The sequence below is a fragment of the Petromyzon marinus genome, assembly GCF_048934315.1.
Source record: "Petromyzon marinus isolate PM22_M1 ecotype Great Lakes invasive population chromosome 69 unlocalized genomic scaffold, UKy_Petmar_22M1.pri1.0 chr69_unloc.1, whole genome shotgun sequence".
Taxonomy (NCBI): domain Eukaryota; kingdom Metazoa; phylum Chordata; class Hyperoartia; order Petromyzontiformes; family Petromyzontidae; genus Petromyzon; species Petromyzon marinus.
The window spans coordinates 389,147-408,535 of NW_027422601.1; the positions used below are offsets into that span (position 1 = coordinate 389,147).

The 19,389-nt window shown below is 56.0% G+C and overlaps 2 protein-coding genes across 2 annotated transcripts in view; both read right to left on the bottom strand.

Moving 5' to 3' along the window:
• Nucleotides 1–14,920, bottom strand: part of LOC142908076 (DNA-dependent protein kinase catalytic subunit-like) — a 30,674-nt gene extending 15,754 nt beyond the window's left edge. Inside the window, exons 1-4 of the mRNA XM_076058250.1 lie at nucleotides 14,760–14,920; nucleotides 12,998–13,150; nucleotides 10,944–11,051; nucleotides 2,410–2,651 (exon numbers count right to left, since the gene is read on the bottom strand). Coding sequence (XP_075914365.1) covers nucleotides 2,410–2,651; nucleotides 10,944–11,051; nucleotides 12,998–13,111 — 464 coding nt within the window. The 5' untranslated portion in view covers nucleotides 13,112–13,150; nucleotides 14,760–14,920. The remainder of the gene's footprint in view (nucleotides 1–2,409; nucleotides 2,652–10,943; nucleotides 11,052–12,997; nucleotides 13,151–14,759) is intronic.
• The window catches only part of LOC142908075 (DNA-dependent protein kinase catalytic subunit-like), a 49,611-nt gene continuing 45,023 nt past the window's right edge, over nucleotides 14,802–19,389 (bottom strand). The window contains exon 12 of the mRNA XM_076058245.1: nucleotides 14,802–14,923. The gene's annotated coding sequence lies outside the window, so the exon portion shown is untranslated. The remainder of the gene's footprint in view (nucleotides 14,924–19,389) is intronic.

Below are 19,389 nucleotides of genomic sequence, written 5' to 3' on the forward strand. Positions count from 1 at the left end.
GACTACTCACACAGTAGAGACCCACAGACTACTCACACAGTAGAGACCCACAGACTACTCACACAGTAGAGACCCACAGACTACTCACACAGTAGAGACCCACAGACTACTCACACACACAGAGACCCACAGACTACTCACACAGTAGACACCCACAGACTACTCACACAGTAGAGACCCACAGACTACTCACACAGTAGAGACCCACAGACTACTCACACAGTAGAGACCCACAGACTACTCACACAGTAGAGACCCACAGACTACTCACACAGTAGAGACCCACAGACTACTCACACAGTAGAGACCCACAGACTACTCACACAGTAGAGACCCACAGACTACTCACACAGTAGAGACCCACAGACTACTCACACAGTAGAGACACCCACAGACTACTCACACAGTAGAGACCCATAGACTACTCACACGGTAGACACCCACAGACTACTCACACAGTAGAGACCCACAGACTACTCACACAGTAGAGACCCACAGACTACTCACACACACAGAGACCCACAGACTACTCACACAGTAGAGACCCACAGACTACTCACACAGTAGAGACCCACAGACTACTCACACAGTAGAGACCCACAGACTACTCACACAGTAGAGACCCACAGACTACTCACACACACAGAGACCCACAGACTACTCACACAGTAGACACCCACAGACTACTCACACAGTAGAGACCCACAGACTACTCACACAGTAGAGACCCATAGACTACTCACACAGTAGAGACCCACAGACTACTCACACGGTAGAGACCCACAGACTACTCACACAGTAGACACCCACAGACTACTCACACAGTAGACACCCACAGACGACTCACACACACAGAGACCCACAGACTACTCACACAGTAGAGACCCACAGACTACTCACACAGTAGAGAGACCCACAGACTACTCACACAGTAGAGACCCACAGACTACTCACACAGTAGAGACCCACAGACTACTCACACAGTAGAGACCCACAGACTACTCACACAGTAGAGACCCACAGACTACTCACACAGTAGAGACCCATAGACTACTCACACAGTAGAGACCCACAGACTACTCACACAGTAGAGACCCACAGACTAGTCACACAGTAGAGACCCACAGACTACTCACACAGTAGAGACCCACAGACTACTCACACAGTAGAGACCCACAGACTACTCACACAGTAGAGACCCACAGACTACTCACACAGTAGAGACCCACAGACTAGTCACACAGTAGAGACCCACAGACTACTCACACAGTAGAGACCCACAGACTACTCACACAGTAGAGACCCACAGACGACTCACACAGTAGAGACCCACAGACTACTCACACAGTAGAGACCCACAGACTACTCACACAGTAGAGAGACCCACAGACTACTCACACAGTAGAGACCCACAGACTACTCACACAGTAGAGACCCACAGACTACTCACACAGTAGAGACCCACAGACTACTCACACAGTAGAGACCCACAGACTACTCACACAGTAGAGACCCACAGACTACTCACACAGTAGAGACCCACAGACTACTCACACAGTAGAGACCCACAGACTACTCACACAGTAGAGACCCACAGACTACTCACACAGTAGAGACCCACAGACTACTCACACAGTAGAGACCCACAGACTACTCACACAGTAGACACCCACAGACTACTCACACAGTAGACACCCACAGACTACTCACACAGTAGAGACCCACAGACTACTCACACAGTAGACACCCACAGACTACTCACACAGTAGAGACCCACAGACTACTCACACAGTAGAGACCCACAGACTACTCACACAGTAGAGACCCACAGACTACTCACACAGTAGAGACCCACAGACTACTCACACAGTAGAGACCCACAGACTACTCACACAGTAGAGACCCACAGACTACTCACACAGTAGAGACCCACACACTACTCACACAGTAGAGACCCACAGACTACTCACACAGTAGAGACCCACAGACTACACACACAGTAGAGACCCACAGACTACTCACACAGTAGAGACCCACAGACTACTCACACAGTAGAGACCCACACACTACTCACACAGTAGAGACCCACAGACTACTCACACAGTAGAGACCCACAGACTACTCACACAGTAGAGACCCACAGACTACTCACACAGTAGAGACCCACAGACTACTCACACAGTAGAGACCCACACACTACTCACACAGTAGAGACCCACAGACTACTCACACAGTAGAGACCCACAGACTACACACACAGTAGAGACCCACAGACTACTCACACAGTAGAGACCCACAGACTACTCACACAGTAGAGACCCACAGACTACTCACACAGTAGAGACCCACAGACTACTCACACAGTAGAGACCCACAGACTACTCACACACACAGAGACCCACAATGCACCTGAAGTGGCGGTAGATGCTGTTGAACGCCAGGGCCGCCCCGAGGCGGCTTCCTGCGGCTGGGTGGAGCGCCAGGCGATGAACACGCCGGAACACCGACTTGGCGTTGAGGGACGCCGTGGTGCCGGTGGTGCCGGCGGTGCCGGCGGTGCCGGTCTGGCGTACCGACCAGAGCAGGAATTCCCCGAGGCAGCGAGCACTCAGATCGCGTAGAGCGTTGTCCGTAGGGTCAACCAGACCCTCCTGGGGGTGGGGGGTGGGGGAGTGGGGGGGTGGGTGGGTGGGGGTGGGAGAGTGGGGGGGGAGTGGGGGGGAGTGGAGGGGGAGTGGGGGGGGAGTGGGGGGGAGTGGGGGGTGGGAGAGTGGAGGGGTGAGTGGGGTGGGTGGGGGGGAGTGGGGGGTGGGAGAGTGGGGGGGGCGTGGGGGGGGAGTGGGGGGTGAGTGGGGTGGGTGGGATGGGTGGGGGGTGGGAAGTGGAGGGGGGGGTAGGGGGGATAGTAGGGGGGGGCATGAGGGGGAGAGTGGAGAGGGGGGGGTGGGGGGTGGAGTGGACCCCCAATAGAAAGTTTTTAATCAGCTTGAGTTTTTGTGCGAGCGAGTGAGATTGTGAGTGTGTGAGTGAGATTGTGAGTGTGTGAGTGAGATTGTGAGTGTGTGAGTGTGTGAGTGAGATTGTGAGTGTGTGAGTCTGTGAGTTAGATTGTGAGTGTGTGAGTGTGAATGAGATTGTGAGTGAGTGTATGAGTGAGATTGTGAGTGTGTGAGTGTGTGAGTGAGATTGTGAGTGAGATTGTGAGTGTGTGAGTGAGAATGTGAGTGTGTGAGTGTATGAGTGAGATTGTGAGTGTGTCAGTGAGATTGTGAGTGTGTGAGTGTGTGAGTGAGATTGTGAGTGTGTGAGTGTGTGAGTGAGATTGTGAGTGTGTGAGTGAGATTGTGAGTGTGTGAGTGTATGAGTGAGATTGTGAGTGTGTCAGTGAGATTGTGAGTGTGTGAGTGTGTGAGATGTGAGTGTGTGAGTGAGATTGTGAGTGTGAGATTGTGAGTGTGTGAGTGAGATTGTGAGTGTGTGAGTGAGATTGTGAGTGTGTGAGTGTGTGAGTGTATGAGTGAGATTGTGAGTGTATGAGTGAGATTGTGAGTGTGCGAGTCTGTGAGTGTATGAGTGAAATTGTGAGTGTATGAGTGTATGAGTGAAATTGTGAGTGTGTGAGTGAGATTGTGAGTGTGTGAGTGTATGAGTGAGATTGTGAGTGTGTGAGTGAGATTGTGAGTGTGTGAGTGTGTGAGTGAGATTGTGAGTGTATGAGTGAGATTGTGAGTGTGTGAGTGTGTGAGTGAGATTGTGAGTGTGTGAGTGTACGAGTGAGATTGTGAGTGTGCGAGTGAGATTGTGAGTGTGTGAGTGTGTGAGTGAGATTGTGAGAGTGTGAGTGTGTGAGTGAGAGTGTGAGTGTGTGAGTGAAATTGTGAGTGTGTGAGTGAGATTGTGAGTGTGTGAGTGTGTGAGTGAGATTGTGAGTGTGTGAGTGAGATTGTGAGTGTGTGAGTGAGATTGTGAGTGTGTGAGTGAGATTGTGAGTATGTGAGTGAGAATGTAAGTGTGTGAGTGTGTGAGTGAGAATGTGACTGTGTGAGTGAGATTGTGAGTGTGCGAGTCTGTGAGTGTGTGCGTGTGTGAGTGAGATTGTGAGTGTGTGAGTGTGTGAGTGAGATTGTGAGTGTGTGAGTGAGATTGTGAGTGTGTGAGTGAGATTGTGAGTGTGTGAGTGTGTGTGAGTGTGTGAGTGTGTGAGTGAGATTGTGAGTGTGTGAGTGAGAATGTGACTGTGTGAGTGAGATTGTGAGTGTGAGTGTGCGAGTCTGTGAGTGTGTGCGTGTGTGAGTGAGATTGTGAGTGAGATTGTGAGTGTGTGAGTGTGTGAGTGAGATTGTGAGTGTGTGAATGTGCGAGTGAGATTGTGAGTGTGTGTGTGAGTGTATGAGTGAGTGTGCGAGTCTGTGAGTGTGCGAGTCTGTGAGTAAGTGTGTGAGTGAGTGTGTGAATGTGTGAGTGTGTGACTGCGTGAGTGAGCGAGTGAGATTCTGAGTGAGCGTGTGAGTGAGTGAGTGAGCGAGTGTGTGAGAGAGATTATGAATGTGTGAGTGTGTGTGAGTGAATGTGTGAGTGTGTGACTGTGTGAGTGATTGAGATTTCTGAGTGAGCGTGTGAGTGAGCGAGTGAGATTATGAATGTGTGTGTGAGTGAAATTGTGAATGTGTGAGTGTGGGAGTGTGTTCATGAGTCAGTGAGTGAGTGAGCGTGAGTGAGAGATTCTGAGTGAGCGTGTGAGTGTGTGAGTGAGATTGTGACTGTGTGAGTGTGTGAGTGAGTGAATGTGTGAGTGTGTGTGTGGGTGAGTGACTGTGTGAGTGAGCGAGTGAAATTGTGAGTGAATGTGTGTGAGTGTGTGAATGTGTGAGTGAGTGAGCGTGTGAGTGAGATTCTGAGTGAGCGTGTGAGTGTGTGAGTGAGATTGTGAATGTGTGAGTGTGCGAGTGAGTGAATGTGTGAGTGTGTGTGTGGGTGTGTGACTGTGTGAGCGAGCGAGTGAGATTGTGAGTGAATGTGTGTGTGAGTGAGTGAATGTGTGAGTGTGTGAGTGTGTGAGTGTGTGTGTGGGTGTGTGACTGTGTGAGCGAGCGAGTGAGATTCTGAGTGAGCGTGCGAGTGAGATTGTGAACGTGTGAGTGAGCGAGTGTGTGAGTGAGATTCTGAGTGAGCGTGCGAGTCAGATTCTGAGTGAGCGTGCAAGTGAGATTGTGAATGTGTGAGTGAGAGAGAGAGATTGTGAGTGTGTGAGTGTGCGAGTGTGTGAGTGAGATTCTGAGTGAGCGTGCGAGTGAGATTCTGAGTGAGCGTGCGAGTGAGATTGTGAACGTGTGGGTGAGCGAGTGAGTGAATGTGTGAGTGTGTGTGTGGGTGTGTGACTGTGTGAGCGAGCGAGTGAGATTGTGAGTGAATGTGTGTGTGAGTGAGTGAATGTGTGAGTGTGTGAGTGTGTGTGTGGGTGTGTGACTGTGTGAGCGAGCGAGTGAGATTCTGAGTGAGCGTGCGAGTGAGATTGTGAACGTGTGAGTGAGCGAGTGTGTGAGTGAGATTCTGAGTGAGCGTGCGAGTCAGATTCTGAGTGAGCGTGCAAGTGAGATTGTGAATGTGTGAGTGAGAGAGTGAGATTGTGAGTGTGTGAGTGTGCGAGTGTGTGAGTGAGATTCTGAGTGAGCGTGCGAGTGAGATTGTGAACGTGTGGGTGAGCGAGTGAGATTGCGAGTGTGTGAGTGTGTGAGTGAGTGAGCGTGTGAGTGAAATTCTGAGTGAGCGTGTGAGTGTGTGAGTGAGATTGTGAATGTGTGAGTGAGTGAATGTGTGAGTGTGTAAATGGTGTGTGGGTGTGTGACTGTGTGAGTGAGCGAGTGAGATTGTGAGTGCGTGTGTGAGTGTGTGACTGTGTGAGTGAGTGAGTGAGCGAGTGAAATTCTGAGTGAGCGTGCGAGTGAGATTCTGAGTGAGCGTGCGAGTGAGATTCTGAGTGAGCGTGCGAGTGAGATTGTGAATGTGTGAGTGAGTGAGATTGTGAGTGTGTGAGTGTGCGAGTGTGTGAGTGAGATTCTGAGTGAGCGTGCGAGTGAGATTGTGAACGTGTGAGTGAGCGAGTGTGTGAGTGAGATTCTGAGTGAGCGTGCGAGTGAGATTCTGAGTGAGCGTGCGAGTGAGATTGTGAATGTGTGAGTGAGTGAGATTGTGAGTGTGTGAGTGTGCGAGTGTGTGAGTGAGATTCTGAGTGAGCGTGCGAGTGAGATTCTGAGTGAGCGTGCGAGTGAGATTGTGAATGTGTGAGTGAGTGAGATTGTGAGTGTGTGAGTGTGCGAGTGTGTGAGTGAGATTCTGAGTGAGCGTGTGAGTGAGATTCTGAGTGAGCGTGTGAGTGAGATTCTGAGTGAGCGTGCGAGTGAGATTGTGAATGTGTGAGTGAGAGAGTGAGATTGTGAGTGTGTGAGTGTGTGAGTGAGCGAGTGAGATTGTGAACGTGTGAGTGAGTGAGCGTGTGAGTGAAATTCTGAGTGAGCGTGCGAGTGTGTGAGTGAGATTGTGAATGTGTGAGTGAGTGAATGTGTGAGTGTGTGAATGGTGTGTGGGTGTGTGACTGTGTGAGTGAGCGAGTGAGATTGTGAGTGCGTGTGTGAGTGTGTGACTGTGTGAGTGAGTGAGTGAGCGAGTGAGCTTCTGAGTGAGCGTGCGAGTGAGATTCTGAGTGAGCGTGCGAGTGAGATTCTGAGTGAGCGTGCGAGTGAGATTGTGAATGTGTGAGTGAGTGAGATTGTGAGTGTGTGAGTGTGCGAGTGTGTGAGTGAGATTCTGAGTGAGCGTGCGAGTGAGATTGTGAACGTGTGAGTGAGCGAGTGTGTGAGTGAGATTCTGAGTGAGCGTGCGAGTGAGATTCTGAGTGAGCGTGCGAGTGAGATTGTGAATGTGTGAGTGAGTGTGCGAGTGTGTGAGTGAGATTCTGAGTGAGCGTGCGAGTGAGATTCTGAGTGAGCGTGCGAGTGAGATTGTGAATGTGTGAGTGAGTGAGATTGTGAGTGTGTGAGTGTGCGAGTGTGTGAGTGAGATTCTGAGTGAGCGTGTGAGTGAGATTCTGAGTGAGCGTGTGAGTGAGATTCTGAGTGAGCGTGCGAGTGAGATTGTGAATGTGTGAGTGAGAGAGTGAGATTGTGAGTGTGTGAGTGTGTGAGTGAGCGAGTGAGATTGTGAACGTGTGAGTGAGTGAGCGTGTGAGTGAAATTCTGAGTGAGCGTGCGAGTGTGTGAGTGAGATTGTGAATGTGTGAGTGAGTGAATGTGTGAGTGTGTGAATGGTGTGTGGGTGTGTGACTGTGTGAGTGAGCGAGTGAGATTGTGAGTGCGTGTGTGAGTGTGTGACTGTGTGAGTGAGTGAGTGAGCGAGTGAGCTTCTGAGTGAGCGTGCGAGTGAGATTGTGAGTGTGTGAGTAAGTGTGTGTGTGTGTGACTGTGTGAGTGAGTGCGCGTGTGAGTGATATTCTGAGTGAGCGTGCGAGTGAGATTGTGAACGTGTGAGCGAGCGAGTGAGATTGCGAGTGTGTGACTGAGATTGTGACTGTGTGAGTATGTGAGTGTGTGTGTGAGTGTGTGAGTGTGCGAGTGTGTGAGTGAGATTCTGAGTGAGCGTGCGAGTGTGTGAGTGAGATTGTGAATGTGTGAGTGAGTGAATGTGTGAGTGTGTGAATGGTGTGTGGGTTTGTGAGTGTGCGAGTGTGTGAGTGAGATTCTGAGTGAGCGTGCGAGTCAGATTCTGAGTGAGCGTGCGAGTGACATTGTGAACGTGTGGGTGAGCGAGTGAGTGAATGTGTGAGTGTGTGTGTGTGACTGTGTGAGCGAGCGAGTGAGATTGTGAGTGAATGTGTGTGTGAGTGAGTGAATGTGTGAGTGTGTGAGTGTGTGTGTGGGTGTGTGACTGTGTGAGCGAGCGAGTGAGATTCTGAGTGAGCGTGCGAGTGAGATTGTGAACGTGTGAGTGAGCGAGTGTGTGAGTGAGATTCTGAGTGAGCGTGCGAGTCAGATTCTGAGTGAGCGTGCAAGTGAGATTGTGAATGTGTGAGTGAGAGAGTGAGATTGTAAGTGTGTGAGTGTGCGAGTGTGTGAGTGAGATTCTGAGTGAGCGTGCGAGTGAGATTCTGAGTGAGCGTGCGAGTGAGATTGTGAACGTGTGGGTGAGCGAGTGAGATTGCGAGTGTGTGAGTGAGTGAGCGTGTGAGTGAAATTCTGAGTGAGCGTGTGAGTGTGTGAGTGAGATTGTGAATGTGTGAGTGAGTGAATGTGTGAGTGTGTAAATGGTGTGTGGGTGTGTGACTGTGTGAGTGAGCGAGTGAGATTGTGAGTGCGTGTGTGAGTGTGTGACTGTGTGAGTGAGTGAGTGAGCGAGTGAAATTCTGAGTGAGCGTGCGAGTGAGATTGTGAGTGTGTGAGTAAGTGTGTGTGTGTGTGACTGTGTGAGTGAGTGCGCGTGTGAGTGATATTCTGAGTGAGCGTGCGAGTGAGATTGTGAACGTGTGAGCGAGCGAGTGAGATTGCGAGTGTGTGACTGAGATTGTGACTGTGTGAGTATGTGAGTGTGTGTGTGAGTGTGTGAGTGTGCGAGTGTGTGAGTGAGATTCTGAGTGAGCGTGCGAGTGTGTGAGTGAGATTGTGAATGTGTGAGTGAGTGAATGTGTGAGTGTGTGAATGGTGTGTGGGTTTGTGAGTGTGCGAGTGTGTGAGTGAGATTCTGAGTGAGCGTGCGAGTGAGATTCTGAGTGAGCGTGCGAGTGAGATTGTGAACGTGTGGGTGAGCGAGTGAGATTGCGAGTGTGTGAGTGTGTGAGTGAGTGAGCGTGTGAGTGAAATTCTGAGTGAGCGTGTGAGTGTGTGAGTGAGATTGTGAATGTGTGAGTGAGTGAATGTGTGAGTGTGTAAATGGTGTGTGGGTGTGTGACTGTGTGAGTGAGCGAGTGAGATTGTGAGTGCGTGTGTGAGTGTGTGACTGTGTGAGTGAGTGAGTGAGCGAGTGAAATTCTGAGTGAGCGTGCGAGTGAGATTCTGAGTGAGCGTGCGAGTGAGATTCTGAGTGAGCGTGCGAGTGAGATTGTGAATGTGTGAGTGAGTGAGATTGTGAGTGTGTGAGTGTGCGAGTGTGTGAGTGAGATTCTGAGTGAGCGTGCGAGTGAGATTGTGAACGTGTGAGTGAGCGAGTGTGTGAGTGAGATTCTGAGTGAGCGTGCGAGTGAGATTCTGAGTGAGCGTGCGAGTGAGATTGTGAATGTGTGAGTGAGTGAGATTGTGAGTGTGTGAGTGTGCGAGTGTGTGAGTGAGATTCTGAGTGAGCGTGCGAGTGAGATTCTGAGTGAGCGTGCGAGTGAGATTGTGAATGTGTGAGTGAGTGAGATTGTGAGTGTGTGAGTGTGCGAGTGTGTGAGTGAGATTCTGAGTGAGCGTGTGAGTGAGATTCTGAGTGAGCGTGTGAGTGAGATTCTGAGTGAGCGTGCGAGTGAGATTGTGAATGTGTGAGTGAGAGAGTGAGATTGTGAGTGTGTGAGTGTGTGAGTGAGCGAGTGAGATTGTGAACGTGTGAGTGAGTGAGCGTGTGAGTGAAATTCTGAGTGAGCGTGCGAGTGTGTGAGTGAGATTGTGAATGTGTGAGTGAGTGAATGTGTGAGTGTGTGAATGGTGTGTGGGTGTGTGACTGTGTGAGTGAGCGAGTGAGATTGTGAGTGCGTGTGTGAGTGTGTGACTGTGTGAGTGAGTGAGTGAGCGAGTGAGCTTCTGAGTGAGCGTGCGAGTGAGATTGTGAGTGTGTGAGTAAGTGTGTGTGTGTGTGACTGTGTGAGTGAGTGCGCGTGTGAGTGATATTCTGAGTGAGCGTGCGAGTGAGATTGTGAACGTGTGAGCGAGCGAGTGAGATTGCGAGTGTGTGACTGAGATTGTGACTGTGTGAGTATGTGAGTGTGTGTGTGAGTGTGTGAGTGTGCGAGTGTGTGAGTGAGATTCTGAGTGAGCGTGCGAGTGTGTGAGTGAGATTGTGAATGTGTGAGTGAGTGAATGTGTGAGTGTGTGAATGGTGTGTGGGTTTGTGAGTGTGCGAGTGTGTGAGTGAGATTCTGAGTGAGCGTGCGAGTCAGATTCTGAGTGAGCGTGCGAGTGACATTGTGAATGTTTGAGTGAGCGAGTGAGATTGTGACTGTGTGAGTGAGTGAGCATGTGAGTGAGATTCTAAGTGAGCGTGTGAGTGAGATTGTGAATGTGCGAGTGTGTTAGTGAGTGAATGTGTGAGTGTGTGTGTGTGAATGTGTGAGTGTGTTAGTGAGTGAATGTGTGAGTGTGTGTGTGGGTGTGTGACTGTGTGAGTGCGCGAGTGTGTGAGTGAGATTCTGAGTGAGCGTGCGAGTGAGATTGTGAACGTGTGAGTGAGCGAGTGTGTGAGTGAGATTCTGAGCGAGCGTGTGAGTGAGATTGTGAACGTGTGAGTGAGAGAGTGTGTGAGTGAGATTCTGAGTGAGCATGCGAGTGAGATTCTGAGTGAGCGTGCAAGTGAGATTGTGAACGTGTGGGCGAGCGAGTGAGATTGCGAGTGAGTGAGCGTATGAGCGTGTGAGTGTGTGAGTGAAATTGTGAATGTGTGAGTGAGTGAATGTGTGTGTGTGAATGGTGTGTGGGTGTGTGACTGTGTGAGTGAGCGAGTGAGATTCTGAGTGAGCGTGCGAGTGTGTGACTGTGTGAGTGAGCGAGTGAGCGTGTGAGTGTGTGAGTGAGATTGTGAATGTGTGAGTGAATGTGTGAGTGTGTGAATGGTGTGTGGGTGTGTGACTGTGTGAGTGTGTGAGTGAGATTCTGAGTGAGCGTCCGAGTGAGATTGCGAACGTGTGAGTGAGTGAGCATGTGAGTGAGATTCTGAGTGAGCGAGCGAGTGAGATTCTGAGCGAGCGAGTGAGCGAGCATACTCACAAACAGCGCGTTGAGCAGTGTGGCCGTGACTGGACTCTCGAACGTCCGGTTGTTGGTGAACCAGTGGATGATCTGCATCACAAGGGGCTCAAACAGCTGGCGCGTCACCTGCGCTCCGGCACAGACAAAGGGGTCCCCCCGTGTAGCCCGATTTTAAAGGGTCCTATTACTTTCTCACCGGCGTTTAGCATTATTGTAACTTGATTTAACCGGACTATCGTTGAGTTGAGTGACGTAATGATTGTTAATGCACGTGTGGAAGCAAATCGTTCCCACATTAACATACACACACAGAGAGAGAGAGAGAGAGCAGCTCATACTGTGATGGCATCGTGTTGACAGCGCTCCCATCCCACGTTTTAAATCTGTTACACGGCGAATATTGAACTGAAGCTTAACTTTAAAAAAAAAATTAATCGCAAATCGCCGTCAGAAAAATCGCGATTGGATATTTTCCACAAATCGTTCAGCCCTAGCAGCAGCAGCAGCAGCAGTCGCCAATGGGCACTAAGCGATGGTGACGTCACCACGGCGCCCGTGCCAGGCTAGGTGCACGTCGAGGCAGTCACCCGAAGAGTCGAACGCCCAGCCTTTGCAGGAGGTCACGGGGCAGACCCAGCAGGTGCCACGGGTCGACTGACTGAGATGACTGACTGATGCACCACCTGTGCCCCCTACTGTGCCAACCCGCTGTGCTTTAGCCACCCGGCGCTCCGCTCGTTGTTGTGAGCGTCGCTCCTCCGCCCTCCGTTGTTGTTGGAGGGCGACTGCCTCCAACTGCCCAGTAGCATCCTTCACGAGCCTCCTCCACAGAGGCCGATCTTGACACCGCTGGTACCGGTCATCGGCAAGTCTACTCAGCTCCACGTCCTCCTGTACCACATCACTCCATCTCTTCTCTAGCCCGTGCCGCGCCCGTTTAGCCCCCTCGATCCGGCCGAACAAAAGCTGTTTCGGCATGCGGTGGCTGGGCATGCGGGCTACATGACCCAGCCATCGCAGCCTTGCCTGCCGGAGGAGCTCACCGATGGAACTTTGTTCAGATCTTTCAAGGTTTTGCGTGCTCCTCACACAAATCCAGCCTGCAGGCTAAACCCAGGATGGATCGTAGGCAGGACCCAGCCTAAATGTTTCTAACCAGTGACTCGCACTTACACACACAGACTCACACTTACACACAGAGACTCACATTTACACACAACAACCGCCATTCGCCACTAAGTGGCGGTGACGTCAACCACGACAGACTCACACACAGACTCACACTCACACACTCACAGACTCACACAGACTCACACAGACTCACACACACACACCTGGTCTGTGTCACACCCCAGGCAAAGAAGCACAGGCAGCACACACACTCACACAGACACACAGACTCACACACACTCACACACACACTCAGACTCACACACACTCACACTCACACACACTCACACTCACACACACTCACACAGACTCACACAGACTCACACAGACTCACACAGACTCACACAGACTCACACAGACTCACACACACTCACACACTCTCACACACTCTCACACACTCTCACACACTCACACACACACACTCACACACACTCACACACACACACTCACACACTCACACACATACACTCACACATACACTCACACACACACACTCACACTCTCACACACACCTGGTCCGCGTCACACCCCAGGCGAAGCAGCACAGGCAGTGTGTGTCTGTAGAGGCGTGCTTGCGGAGCCTCTCACAGACACACACACACACACTCACTCACACTCACACAGACACTCACACACTCACACACACACAGACACACTCACACACCTGGTCAGCGTCACACCCCAGGCGAAGAAGCACAGGCAGTGTGTGTCTGTAGAGACGTGCATGCGGAGCCTCTCACACACACACTCACACACACACACACACACTCACTCACACAGACACTCACACACTCACACACACACACACTCACACACTCACACACACTCACTCACACACACTCACACACTCACTCACACACACTCACACACTCACACTGACTCACACACACACACTCACACACCTGGTCAGCGTCACACCCCAGGCGAAGCAGCACAGGCAGTGTGTGTCTGTAGAGGCGTGCGTGCGGAGCCTCTCCATGCACTTTCTGCAGTGCTGTGACGCCCAGGCCAAGCATGTAGATCACCACGGCATGGAGGAATTCACACGCAGCCACCTACACACACACACACACGCAGAGGCACACAGGCAGGGTCTATCCACTGCTGGATGATACTGCCGGTCGCTAGGAGACCGTCGCTAGGAGACCGTCGCTAGGGTCCCGTCGCTAGGAGACCGTAGCTAGGACCCCGTCGCTAGGTGACCGTCGCTAGGAGACCGTCGCTAGGGTCCCGTCGCTAGGATCCCGTCGCTAGGATCCCGTCGCTAGGAGACCGTCGCTAGGAGACCGTCGCTAGGAGACCGTCGCTAGGACCCCGTCGCTAGATCCCGTCGCTAGATCCCGTCGCTAGGAGACCGTCGCTAGGAGACCGTCGCTAGGAGACCGTCGCTAGGGTCCTGTCGCTAGGAGACCGTCGCTAGGAGACCGTCGCTAGGATCCCGTCGCTAGGATCCCGTCGCTAGGAGACCGTCGCTATGGTCCCGTCGCTAGGAGACCGTCGCTAGGAGACCGTTGCTAGGAGACCCCCCGCCCCCACCTTGGCCTGCCGGTCGCTGGAGTGCAGCGCCAGCTGGCAGGCGCTAGGAGACCGTCGCCAGGAGACCATCGCTAGGGTCCGTCGCTAGGAGACCGTCGCTAGGAGACCGTCGCTCGGGAGACCGTCGCTCGGGAGACCGTAACTAGTAGACTGTTGCTAGGATCCCGTCGCTAGGATCCCGTCGCTAGGATCCCGTCGCTAGGATCCCGTCGCTAGGAGACCATCGCTAGGAGACCGTCGCTAGGAGACCGTCGCTAGGAGACCGTAGCCAGTAGACTGTTGCTAGGATCCCGTCGCTAGGAGACCGTCGCTACGAGACCGTTGCTAGGAGACCGTTGCTAGGAGACCCCCGCCCACCTTGGCCTGCCGGTCGCTGGAGTGCAGCGCCAGCTGGCAGGCGCTAGGAGACCGTCGCCAGGAGACCATCGCTAGGGTCCCGTCGCTAGGAGACCGTCGCTAGGAGACCGTCACTCAGGAGACTGTCGCTAGGAGACCGTAACCAGTAGACTGTTGCTAGGATCCCGTCGCTAGGATCCCGTCGCTAGGGTCCCGTCGCTAGGATCCCGTCGCTAGGAGACCATCGCTAGGAGACCGTCGCTAGGAGACCGTCGCTAGGAGACCGTAGCCAGTAGACTGTTGCTAGGATCCCGTCGCTAGGAGACCGTTGCTAGGAGACCGTTGCTAGGACACCGTTGCTAGGAGACCCCCCGCCCCCACCTTGGCCTGCCGGTCGCTGGAGTGCAGCGCCAGCTGGCAGGCGCTAGGAGACCGTCGCTAGGAGACCATCGCTAGGAGACCGTCGCTAGGAGACCGTTGCTAGGACACCGTTGCTAGGAGACCCCCCGCCCCCACCTTGGCCTGCCGGTCGCTGGAGTGCAGCGCCAGCTGGCAGGCGCTAGGAGACCGTCGCTAGGACACCGTCGCTAGGACACCGTCGCTAGGAGACCGTCGCTAGGAGACCGTCGCCAGGAGACCGTCGCCAGGAGACCGTCGCCAGGAGACCGTCGCTAGGGTCCCGTCGCTAGGATCCCCGTCGCTAGGAGACCGTCGCTAGGATCCCGTCGCTAGGAGACCGTCGCTAGGAGACTGTTGCTAGGACACCGTTGCTAGGAGACCCCCCGCCCCCACCTTGGCCTGCCGGTCGCTGGAGTGCAGCGCCAGCTGGCAGGCCCGTGGCAGGAAGTGTGCGAGGTCCAGCGTGGGCTTGGCGTCTGTGAAGGGCACCGCAAAGGGGAGCCGCTCGTCGCCACAGCTCCAGACGGAGACGCCCGGCGCCTCCGCTGTGCCGGGGCCTGGGGGAGGGGGGGCAGGCGGAGCGGCAACGTCGTCATCAACGTCGTCGTCAACGTCGTCGTCAACGTCGTCGTCAACGTCGTCGTCAACGTCGTCATCAACGTCGTCATCAACGTCGTCGTTAACGTCATCATCAACGTCGTCGTTAACCTCGTCATCAACGTCGTCGTTAACCTCGTCATCAACGTCGTCGTTAACGTCGTCATCAACGTCATCAACGTCGTCATAAACGTCATCAACGTCATCATCAACATCGTCGTCAACGTCGTCATCAACGTCGTCGTCAACGTCGTCATCAACGTTGTCGTTAACGTCATCATCAACGTCGTCGTTAACCTCGTCATCAACGTCGTCGTTAACGTCGTCATCAACGTCATCAACGTCGTCATAAACGTCATCAACGTCATCATCAACATCGTCATCAACGTCGTCATCAACGTCGTCGTCAACGTCGTCATCAACGTCGTCGTCAACGTCATCAACGTCGTCATAAACGTCATCAACATCATCAACGTCGTCAACGTCGTCATCAACGTCGTCGTCAACGTCGTCATCAACGTCGTCATCAACGTCGTCATCAACGTCGTCAACGTCATCAACGTCGTCATCAACGTCGTCAACGTCATCAACGTCGTCGTCAACGTCGTCAACAACGTCGTCATCAACGTCGTCATCAACGTCGTCATCAACGTCGTCATCAACGTAGTCATCAACGTCGTCGTCAACGTCGTCGTCAACGTCGTCGTCAACGTCGTCGTCAACGTCATCATCAACATCGTCATCAACGTCGTCGTCAACGTCGTCATCAACGTCGTCATCAACGTCGTCATCAACGTCGTCATCAACGTCGTCATCAACGTCATCAACGTCGTCGTCAACGTCGTCGTCAACGTCGTCGTCAACATCGTCATCAACGTCGTCGTCAACGTCGTCATCAACGTCGTCATCAACGTCGTCGTCAACGTCGTCAACGTCGTCATCAACGTCGTCGTCAACATCGTCGTCAACGTCGTCGTCAACGTCGTCATCAACGTCGTCGTCAACGTCGTCGTCAACGTCGTCGTCAACGTCGTCGTCAACGTCGTCGTCAACGTCGTCATCAACGTAGTCATCAACGTCGTCGTCAACGTCGTCGTCAACGTCGTCGTCAACGTCGTCGTCAACGTCGTCGTCAACGTCGTCGTCAACGTCGTCATCAACGTCGTCATCAACGTCGTCATCTAAGTCGTCATCAACGTCGTCATCAACGTCGTCATCAACGTCGTCATCGTCGTGTGGGGTGTGTGGGGGGGTTGGTGTGTGGGGGGGTTGGTGGGTGGGGGGGTTGGTGGGTGGGTGTGTGGGGGGGTTGGTGGGGGGGTGTGTGGGGGGGGTTGGTGGGGGGGTGTGTGGGGGGGTTGGTGTGTGGAGTGTGTGGGGGGGTTGGTGGTTGGGTGTGTGGGGGGGTTGGTGTGTGGGGGGGTTGGTGGGTGGGGGGGTTGGTGGGTGGGTGTGTGGGGGGGTTGGTGGGTGGGGGGGTTGGTGGGTGGGTGTGTGGGGGGTTGGTGTGTGGGGGGGTTGGTGTGTGGGGGGGGTTGGTGTGTGGGGGGGTTGGTGGGTGGGTGTGTGGGGGGGGTTGGTGGGGGGGTGTGTGGGGGGGTTGGTGTGTGGGGGGGTTGGTGGGTGGAGTGTGTGGGGGGGGTTGGTGGGGTGGGTGAGGTGTGTGGGGGGGTGTGTGGGGGGGTTGGTGGGTGGGTGTGTGGGGGGGGGGGTTGGTGGGTGGGTGTGTGGGGGGGTTCGTGGGGGGGGTGTGTGGGGGGGTTGGTGGGTGGGTGTGTGGGGGGGGGGGTTGGTGGGGTGGGTGAGGTGTGTGGGGGGGTTGGTGGGTGGGGGGGTGTGGTGGGGGGTGTGTGGGGGGGGGGGTTGGTGGGTGGGTGTGTGGGGGGTTGGTGGGGGGGGGGGGGGGGGGTGTGGGGGGGGTTGGTGTGTGGGGGGGTTGGTGGGTGGGGGGGTTGGTGGGTGGGTGTGTGGGGGGGGTTGGTGGGTGGGTGTGTGGGGGGGTTGGTGTGTGGGGGGGTTGGTGGGTGGGGGGGTTGGTGGGTGGGTATGTGGGGGGGTTGGTGGGGGGGTGTGTGGGGGGGGTTGGTGGGGGGGTGTGTGGGGGGGTTGGTGTGTGGAGTGTGTGGGGGGGTTGGTGGTTGGGGGGGTGTGTGGGGGGGGTTGGTGGGGTGGGTGAGGTGTGTGGGGGGGTTGGTTGGTGGGTGGGTGTGTGGGGGGTGGGGGGGTGTGTGGGGGGGTTGGTGGGTGGGTGTGTGGGGGGGGTTGGTGGGGTGGGTGAGGTGTGTGGGGGGGTGTGTGGGGGGGTTGGTGGGTGGGTGTGTGGGGGGGGTTGGTGGGGTGGGTGAGGTGTGTGGGGGGGTGTGTGGGGGGGTTGGGTGGGTGTGGTGTGGGGTGTTGGTGGGGGGTGTGGTGGGGGGGGGGGGTTGGTGGGTGGGTGTGTGGGGGGGTTGGTGGGGGGGGGGGGGGGGGGGGTGTGGGGGGGGTTGGTGTGTGGGGGGGTTGGTGGGTGGGGTGTGTGGGGGGTGGTTGGTGTGTGGGGGGGTGTGTGGGGGGGTTGGTGGGTGGGTGTGTGGGGGGGTTGGTGTGTGGGGGGGTTGGTGTGTGGGGGGGTTGGTGGGTGGGGGGTTGGTGGGTGGGTGTGTGGGGGGGTTGGTGGGGGGGTGTGTGGGGGGGGTTGGTGGGGGGGTGTGTGGGGGGGTTGGTGTGTGGAGTGTGTGGGGGGGTTGGTGGTTGGGGGGGTGTGTGGGGGGGGTTGGTGGGGTGGGTGAGGTGTGTGGGGGGGTTGGTGGGTGGGTGTGTGGGGGGGTTGGTGGGGGGGTGTGTGGGGGGGGTTGGTGGGGGGGTGTGTGGGGGGTGGTGTGTGGGGGGGGGTTGGTGGGTGGAGTGTGTGGGGGGGTGGATGTGTGGGGGGGTTGGTGGGTGGGTGGGTTGGTGGGTGGGTGTGTGGGGGGGTTGGTGGGTGGGGGGGTTGGTGGGTGGGTGTTTGGGGGGGTTGGTGTGTGGGGGGGTTGGTGGGTGGGGGGGTTGGTGGGTGGGTGTGTGGGGGGGTTGGTGGGGGGGTGTGTGGGGGGGGGTTGGTGGGGGGGTGTGTGGGGGGGTTGGTGTGTGGAGTGTGTGGGGGGGTTGGTGGTTGGGTGTGTGGGGGGGTTGGTGTGTGGGGGGGTTGGTGGGTGGGTGTGTGGGGGGGTTGGTGGGTGGGGGGGTTGGTGGGTGGGTGTGTGGGGGGGTTGGTGTGTGGGGGGTTGGTGGGTGGGGGGGTTGGTGGGTGGGTGTGTGGGGGGGTTGGTGGGGGGGGTGTGGGGGGGGTTGGTGGGGGGGTGTGTGGGGGGGTTGGTGTGTGGAGTGTGTGGGGGGGTTGGTGGTTGGGGGGGTGTGGGGGGGGGGTTGGTGGGGTGGGTGAGGTGTGTGGGGGGGGTTGGTGTGTGGGGGGGTTGGTGGGTGGGTGTGTGGGGGGGGTTGGTGGGGGGGTGTGTGGGGGGGTTGGTGTGTGGGGGGGTTGGTGGGTGGAGTGTGGTGGGGGGGGTTGGTGGGGTGGGTGAGTGTGTGGGGGGGTGTGTGGGGGGGTTGGTGGGTGGGTGTGTGGGGGGGTGGTGGGTGGGTGTGTGGGGGGGTTCGTGGGGGGGTGTGTGGGGGGGTTGGTGGGTGTGTGGGGGGGGGGTTGGTGGGGTGGGTGAGGTGTGTGGGGGGGTGTGTGGGGCGGTTGGTGGGTGGGTGTGTGGGGGTGTTGGTGGGGGGGGGGGTGTGGGGGGGGGGGGTTGGTGGGTGGGTGTGTGGGGGGGTTGGTGGGGGGGGGGGTGTGGGGGCGGTTGGTGTGTGGGGGGGTTGGTGGGGTGGGTGGGGGTTGGTGGGGGGTTGGGGTGGGTGTGTGGGGGGGTTGGTGTGGGGGGGTTGGTGGGTGGGGGGTTGGTGGGTGGGGGGGTTGGTGGGGGGTTGGTTGGTGGGGGGGTGTGGTGGGGGTGGGGGGGTTGGTTGGGTGGGTGGTGGTGGGGGGTGGGGGGTGTGTGGGGGGGTTGGTGGGTGGGGTGGGTGGTGGGGTGGGTGTGTGGGGGGGGGTTGGTGGGGTGGGTGAGGTGTGTGGGGGTGTTGGTGGGGGGGTGTGGTGGGTGGGGGGTTGGTGGGTGGGTGTGTGGGGGGGGTTGGTGGGTGGGGTGTGTGGGGGGTTGGTGGGGGGGGTGTGGTGGGGGGGTTGGTGTGTGGGGGTGTGGGGGGGGGTTGGTGGGGGGGGGTGTGGTGGGTGTGGGTGTGGTGGGGTTGGGTGTGTGGGGGGGTTGGTGGGTGGGGGGGTTGGTGGGTGGGTGTGTGGGGGGGTTGGTGGGTGGGTGTGGGGGGGTTGGGTGTGGGGGGGGTTGGTGGGGTGGGTGTGTGGGGGGGGTTGGTGGGGGGGTGTGGGGGGGGGGGTTGGTGGGGGGGGTGTGTGAAGGGGTTG